Consider the following 8,462-nt stretch of genomic DNA (forward strand, 5'->3'; position numbering starts at 1 on the left):
CTCGTACCCAACGCTTTTTCATTTTGTTTCTATCCTTCATTACCTCTTGAAGTTTATTCCTCATAGCTTTCATCTCTCTTGAGTATCTTGCTCTTGTTTTCTTTCTTTCCCTTTCACCTGCTATAGCCTGTCTACTTCGAGCTGGCTTGTGTATGGCCTGATCCACTGGACTGTCTGGGGGAGTTTCTGGGGGATCTAAGCTCTTTCTCTTGCGTTCTCTTGATACTTGTTGTCTACGTTTCCAAGCCTTTCTTTGACTTCTCTTTTCCCTTTCATTCAAATCATTTATATTTTTTACCTTCCCTTTCTCCACCCTCTTCTTCCATCTTTGCCTTTCTGTTCTGAGGTATTCTTCCTTTAACTCTGCCTCACTGTGTATTTTCTCTCTCCTCTTTTTTTGATATTCCCTGTTTCTTCTCCTTCTCTCCTCCACAGATAGCTTCTGCCTAGCCATAACTTCCTAAAATACATTACAGGTCATATTGGTATTTATTGTGATCAACAATTATATTCTAGCCTCCGTTGAGGACCATTTGGAGGATTTCGTCACCACCGTCAGACTGTAAGTCACCACCGTCAGACAGAAAACCTGACGGTGGTGACGTCTGACGGTGGTGACAAAAACCTACTCTTTCACATGATATGCATGAGTTGTTCACATTAGCCATCTAGTTTCCCCTCTGTTGCTAGCTACCTCAGACCTCTTCTTAAAAAGTATACATTTATGTCATAATCTAATCTAATATTTTTTATACAAAGTAGATGGTGTTGACATGTTATGGTTGTGACAGTAGCAGTGTCCAAAAATATGAACAAGTTTAAGAGAAAATAGCCAACTTACAGGAGCTTGGTTGATCTTGATGCATGCAGTAGAGCTGAAGGTTTGGAAATGGGGTCCTCGGGAATGTAGTCAACCTTGTTGTTGCCTGATTTTATTGCTTTTTATAAATATCTGACGGTGGTGACGAATATGTGGGACACAATTTAAGCAACCACAAAATAGTAGTAAATATTGTTCAAAACTCACTGTTTGTAGTTTTTAATACATATTACAATGTACTCTTTCATGTGGTAAAGATATTATTCAATTCAATTATTAATTTTTGTTTTTTTAATCAAGTTGAAATGATTACCTCCTATCCGAGGACAACTGATTTTGTAGGCAATGGGCCAGCATATAATCATTAAATAAAAAAATTAAAAATTAAACCTATAAAAAAACCTTACATATTTGCAAAGGAGCCCCTGATTATAACCTTGATTCTTTTTATGCATGACAATTTTATACATTTCCAACAGAATTAGCACTTTTCTTAGTGGGACATGTTTTTGCCAAAGTTTCAAGAATCAGTGTTCTGTTTGTTAATACCTACAAGAAGACGTGCTGCCTAAGAAAGATGAATTTAGAGCAGTGTTGTTGCATATGCAACATAGTTTGACCGGCTCTGATTGAGACGGTACGAAGTTAGTTTCGTTTTACATTACTCCGCGAGTGTGTGTGTGTGTGTGTGTGTGTGCGTGCGTGTGTGTCTCCTCAGTTTACCGGGGTGGTTCGAATCATTTGAGCGCAGTTGTTTTAAGACTGTCACGGATTCGCTCCCTCGCTCCCTGGCTCGTTCAGTGGCACTTACTGGAGGTGACACAAACTGTGTGAAGGTCTTGATCAGTGCCTGAAATATGTTTTCCCGTCGCTTCTTTACGATGACTGTTGTTTATTTTCTTCTCAGCAGTGGGACAAAAGGTAAGCACCTCTTTAGAACATGTCTGATAATTTATCAATTTGCCAAAATGTCGTGGTTTATAGAACTGGTAAACATAAATGCATAAACTTTTATTCATAATAGCTATACATGGCATGGGTTATTATAGCCAGAGTGAGAAGTAATCTGATGACAGATAGCCTAGTTTAGGGTAGATAAAGCAAACAGATTATACTGCATTCTCAAATCAAATAGGCTATACCATATTATGAAGGTCATTTAATGCCTAAAATATTTGCTTACGCAGCGTAAGATGTGTGAGATCGTAGGAGTAAATTACATTTGCATGTAATAGAAGCTTTGTAACGGTGTAAATAGCGTTTCAAGCTTAAGAAAAAATATTTGCCGCTTGTTACTGTTACTTGTTAGTGTAATTCATGTATTGTGTAACTGCAGCTTCTAACGCAAAATAAATATGATCTGCATTCTTATGAATTCCATTTTTCTGCCCTTACACTTTTGGCACGTTGGTTTCGCTAAAACACGGTAGCCTAATGCGAGATTTCAAGCTTAAAAACATCAGTTTAAAGAACTGCAAAACAGATCGACTGAAATAATAATAATAATAATAATAATAATACATAAATAAATAATAATTATATATATATATATATATATATATATATATATATATATATATATATATATATATATATATATATATATATATATATCCTATATATAATTATTATTTATTTATTTTTGTTACTTTACAATTTTGTAATTTAAGGGGATTTGACTAAAATATTACTAAACTATGTATTATCTCTTACTTATTTGGAACTTTATTAAAAAAAGTTGTATTGTTTTATTTTGATTTGAAGTAAGTTTTTTGCGTTAGACAAATCTGGACACAAATAAAGCATGTTGTTGCTCATACTTGCTTCCTATAATAACTTCATCAATCACATGAAAGTAATTAGAATTAGAAAAAGGAAAAAAAAATACACAGTTTATCATTTAGCCATCCATTTTGCCACTAATGCACCCTTTCAAACTCATCATTGTGACCTATATAAACGGGGCTGGCCCTCCCTTCATACCCGGCAACAGAACCTCCAAAATTACATTGACTCTTGTTCCTGCTGACAATCATTAATCATATTTATACACACATACTTAAGCACTTAACTGTTTCTCTTTTTTTCTTTGTTGTCTATCTTTTTTAATTCAATTACTTGTTCTATGTGTCATGTGTTTGACTATGTACAGTTGTACCTTATGTTCATTCCTGTAGCCTCTTGGCCAGGTCATGTTTGTAAATGAGAAGTGGTTCTCAAACAGTTTACCTGGATAAATAACTGAATAATTATTGAAATTTCCAAATATACAATTGAGTATTAAATACCATTAACAGAGATATGCAAGTTAAACAAATGAGTAAAAAAAAATTAAAAATTCACCCCTTCACAGTTGTCACGAAGGGCAGAATTAGCTATATAGACCAAATGCTGATTGCCTTTTGGAGCCCAGGGAAGATCAGTGGGCTCCACTGCTTTGGAAAGGCCAGAAGCGAGTCCCGCTGCCTCAAATGGACATCAGCGGGCTCCGAAACGGCTTCCAGACATTCAAGACATTACTTCTTCAAGAACCAGACCAGGAGAATGGCAGAGCAGGGGAAGGGATGGGGGACCAGGTCTGTGTGATGGAGGGGACCTGGGGACTGAGGCAGAGGCTGCAGGACGGGAACCAAGGGCAAAAACAGAGGCCACCACAGCGGTGCGTGTGGAGCTGCTGCTGTATCAGGCCCTGCCACCTTGGAACAAGCAGTGACGGACTCTGCTGCTTCTGAAAGGCCTGAAACGAGCCTTGCCACCTCAGAGGGAACATCAGCAGGCTCCGCCTCTCCAGGAAGGACAGAAGCGAGCCCCGCCACCTTGGGAGAGAACATCAGTGGGCTCTGCTGCTTTGGAAAGGCCTGAAATAAGCTTTGCAACCTGAGCCTTGCCAATTGACAGCATTGAGAAATTTATATTTACAAGATAGTGTGTCCCAAAACTTGCCTACTCTTCTGTTACACACTCACACTTCACAAGTAGGCAAAATGGGATGCATCGAGTGTCTGAAGTGCAGAAACATACAAAGATAGTCAGCTATAGATAGGCTGGCATGGTAGTTATAGGTTCCAGATTTAAATGACCGTAATGATACCTGTGTGGCTTTTAAACTTTGGCTGGGACGATGCTATTTTGTGACAGGAAATTAACCAAAAAAAATTAACCTCTCTCTAGAATTTGTTCTAGACAAAACATTCAAGAAATATTCCACGAGCAAACACTTTAATTTGCTTTTGGTCACCACTTCATTAAAACTATTAAAGTTTAATATAAATATAGTGTTTGATGCTATAAATGTGTTTTGCTTTTAATTATGTGAATGTTTTAATCTTTTTCAATGTTCCTAATGATGTGATGATGATTTATGGTCACCAGCCACAAGCCCTGTGAATGTGAGCGTGTCTGTGGATGTCGTCCCTGTCGCTGGACGTCTTGAGGTTACTTTGGCAACCTGCACAACTTCTAGTACGAAGCCTGCTGCCGAGGTGTCATGGAATTTGGGCGCTTTATCTGATTCTGTGAAGGTATCGACAAACACTGAGAAACATTTAGATGGGACGTTCACAGTCACAAGCAGTCTGATTGCAGCTCCAACGGTACAGATGAATCAACAACATGTCCAGTGTTTGATCAAACATGTTACGATGAAAGAGGAACTACAAGTTGATCACAAGATCACTGTACACTGTAAGTGGCATGAGCCTTTACAAGATAACCTAAATATTTCACACCCTTAGCAAATTGTCTTGTGTGCTTTTTACTGCAGTGTCATTAAACAGTGTGTGTAGACATCTGATTCTGACAAAGTGCATCAGGTTTCAGTGGGTTCTCTGTCATTTAAAGGCCACTTCCTGCCTTAGGTTGTTAACAGTAATTGATAATTAAATAGTAATAAGTTCCATTAAAATGACAAAACCACAAACAGAGGCCCTTTGGATAAAAATGTGATTAAAAAAAGTTTAAGCATAAATAATATTAGTAGTTTTTAATGTGGCAAAAGATTGTTATTTATTCATTTAGTATTACCTTGTGAAAAAAAGCACACTTTAGCATACATTTAAAAAGAGTTCTTATTACAAAAAGAATAAAATTTTAGTGTGAACAGAATAATATTTGCAGACAATTAACAATGTTTATTTATAAAATGTATACTTACTGGAACAATTTCTTTAAAATATGGTTAAATTGCTTAAAAAATCTACGGTAATCTAAAATGTACAATGTCTTTTCTATTTAGACTTGTAGGTCATGTATTTAAATATGCAATCATACATATGCATGAATGAAATAGCAGTTTGGTGCTCTTGAATATATTAACTTTAAATAGTATCACAATTGTTGATTTATCTGTTTATCCAGGAGTTGACAGATGTATGAGATTTATTCACTGATTATTGCCTTATCATTTGAAATTATTACACAAATCTACAGAAGCAAAGTTCAGTTTTGGCAGTTAGTGGAGACTTGGTAAACCATCTGAATTTGTCTAGAATGATTGTAATTGGCATAGAAGTGAACTCTTTGCAGTCATGCGTTTGTGTTTCTGTGTTTTAAAGATCCACCTCAGCTGGTCTATGTGACACCTTTCAACAATCGCTCTAATGCTGAGGTGTATCAGTGTGAGGCAGATGCCAACCCTTCAGCCACACACTTCAGCTGGCACAGGTATAAAATCTAACATGCCAAAAAAAATATATATATATATTAATAATAATGATTTATAATTCTAATGGAATCATCTTTGAATCAATAGTACTTAAAAATCATAGCATAAAAAAAAAAAAACTAATAGAGGATGTTTCATTATATTTCATCAAACATTTGAAGATTCTGCGAGATGTAGCAACTGCAGATCCTTGCACACTTAACATGTAATACATGCCAAAAAATTAAGCAATACAGACACAAAATAGGAAGTTGGAAACGCCAGCTAAGAATATACCTCAAAAAATGGTGAGAGTGATCTATAAATGTCAAGATCAAATCATCGAGGTTAATTTGCATTTATTTGGTTTGCAGATGTTCTTCACACACTTACATACAGAATACTGTATGTGCAAAACATACTAGGTTTAGTTTTGAAATTTTGGCCCTATACTCATTCTTTTGCCAGTCTGACTTTGTATTCTTTGCTCTTGTTCATGGAGTAGCACACACCAGACAATCCCTAACGATGCCATTAAAGCAGAAGGAAATAAACTCTACTTCTTGAAACTGACGTCTGACCTCAGTGGCCTGTATATCTGTGAGGCTTCAAACGAGTATGGTAAAGGAATCGGCTCACTCTACTGGCAAAAAGGTCGGAAGTGAAAGCTTGTTTGCATGTTTGGATGAAGGAAGATACGCCAGTTTGTTTAGACTACAGTGCTTATCATGTTATCTCTTTTTTAGGAGAAAAGACGGAAGACAATCATTCTGAGCTCTGAGTCCTTTATACTGGATGCAATTCCATATTTTCTCAGTGTCATCAGAGTCCCTTTAAGGAAATTCAGAAATAAAAGCTGGCGGCAATTGTATTCTTCTTCTTAAACCCAAATTATATTTACAAAATATTTTTCAGGAAAGCAAAGATAGTCCACATGAACATTGTAGAGCTGCTCTTTTAATTCACAGTGCCTATCAACAACGTGACTTTTAACTGAAAGGAACAATAACATATTTCCATATTGAGCATTATGCTTTCTCTGTATGTATGAGTGGACCGTCTGCCCTGCATAGATTCTTAACATTATATTTTATTAACTTATTTATTAAATTATTCGTACGCACACACACACACAATACAACGATATATATATATATATATATATATATATATATATATATATATATATAATATTTATACTAGCAGATATAAAAGGAATTAAATTTTAGAATGCCTAAGTTTGAGGGTTGTTAAACTATTTTATTTATCATTATGAAACACTGACAAACATTAACAGACAAACAGTCAGAACAACTTCATGGGCGCAATTATTGGTCTTCTTTCTGGATTTCAAGTTGAAAAATATATATTTAAAATTAAACTTGAGTAAAATAAAAGTTATGCCTGAATAGAAGTCAATATGAGTGTGTATATATATATATATATATATTTATATATAAAGGCTCTCTTTTTTTTATTTTTATTGATGGGATTATTTTATTTTTATTTTTTATTTTTACTGCTATTAGTAGAATCCTCATTAAATATTTATTACTGTTGTTCATTGGATCCGGTATATATCCCAGGTATAGAATATCGTGTTCTAAGATGTCCTGTATAATTGCATGTAGTTCTTCTAAAAACACCTTTAAAATTGCACAAGACCAAACAGATATGTACATGTTCAGCTGATAACATCCTACATTGCCTCCAGCAAAATACTTGACTTGTTTCTCCCGTTTGTTTAGCTTTCAGTTTTGGAGTAATAATGAAGTGTATTGTAAGCTCTGGAATTGCTGTAACACATGTATGGATGTATGGATCTACTTTTCTTTTCGCCATTTTCCTTAGAGTTGTATTTCATATATTGGATACAGGATATTTATGCTTTCATAAATATGCTTTTCAGAGGGGGGTGCTCGTCCATCTTTTATTTGCCTTGTCATAACAATGTCTAACTTTCTCCAGGTTATGGGTCATATTAATTTCTTAAAATCTTGAATTTACCCTGTTATGTGATTGAGAATGCAGTTATTCCCTTGCGAGCCCAACTGAAACCTTTTATTTAGCTGGCCAACCTAATATCCTCAGCTGGTGTTCAATTCTAGTTTACATTTCCTTATCAGCTTGTAGCATTCATCTAGTTACCTTTTTGTCAGCTGACTTTTCAGTTATCTGTGTTAATGTTATATTATCACCTAGAAGTGACTGAATAGGGATTGGTGCTTGAGACATTTTTAGTTGTTTCCATTTTGAGATATAGCTAGAATCGCACCAACAAACTAAATTTCTCAACTGAGCAGCACTAGTCTTGCAAGAAAGGTAGGGACCTTCTCCCTTTTTCTTTTGCTAATTGTAAAGTTATGAATTTAATCCATGTTTTCCCAATTTTTCCTGTTCCAAATAAATCCTTAAATTATTCTTTCCCAATCATGAAACTGTTTCAGAGGAATTTGAACTGGAAGGCCTAGAATCAGTAGCATCCGGGGTACTACAGTATATTCATTTTAACAGATTCTATTATTTTACTCATATCTAGAGGAAGTAATTTCCATCTATTCACATCTGTTTTATTGTCTTGTTTATAATTTATTTTATATAACATTTTTTTTGTGTAACTGCCCCTAAATAGTTAATAGCTTGAAAATTATATTTAAAATTTTGTTACTTATTCAAAGCCTGAGAAAGAGAGAAATTAATGTCCAAAATGTGTGTTTTGTGTATGTTCAATTAGTAACCAGAAATGTTCCCAAATACCTTAAGGGAGGACCACAGTTTTGGTATACAATAATCAGGGTTACACCGATATTTCAAGAATTGTCAGCATAAATGTTGATCTCCTCTTCTACACTTTTAATATTTATACCTTGTATAAACATCTTAGTCCCCTAGTAACTTAGGTCCAAGTGTTAATGATCAAAAGGGTCGTCCAACTCACCAGGGGTTTGCCTGTAGATGCACACAAGAGGAGGATTTGTAAGTGTCACCAGGAAACGCTCC

The 8,462-nt window shown here is 35.2% G+C and overlaps 1 protein-coding gene across 1 annotated transcript; it reads left to right on the plus strand.

The window, feature by feature from the left end:
- Nucleotides 1–1,535: 1,535 nt before the first annotated feature.
- LOC113053622 (nectin-3-like protein) lies at nucleotides 1,536–6,333 on the plus strand. Its single transcript, XM_026218788.1, has 5 exons — nucleotides 1,536–1,741; nucleotides 4,193–4,504; nucleotides 5,374–5,482; nucleotides 5,968–6,116; nucleotides 6,209–6,333. Exons 1-5 carry the CDS (start codon nucleotides 1,678–1,680, stop codon nucleotides 6,241–6,243), a joined length of 669 nt encoding a protein of 222 aa, XP_026074573.1. The 5' UTR covers nucleotides 1,536–1,677; the 3' UTR covers nucleotides 6,244–6,333.
- The last annotated feature ends 2,129 nt before the right edge of the window (nucleotides 6,334–8,462 follow it).

The sequence above is a fragment of the Carassius auratus genome, chromosome 34, assembly GCF_003368295.1.
Source record: "Carassius auratus strain Wakin chromosome 34, ASM336829v1, whole genome shotgun sequence".
NCBI classification, from domain to species: Eukaryota; Metazoa; Chordata; class Actinopteri; order Cypriniformes; family Cyprinidae; genus Carassius; species Carassius auratus.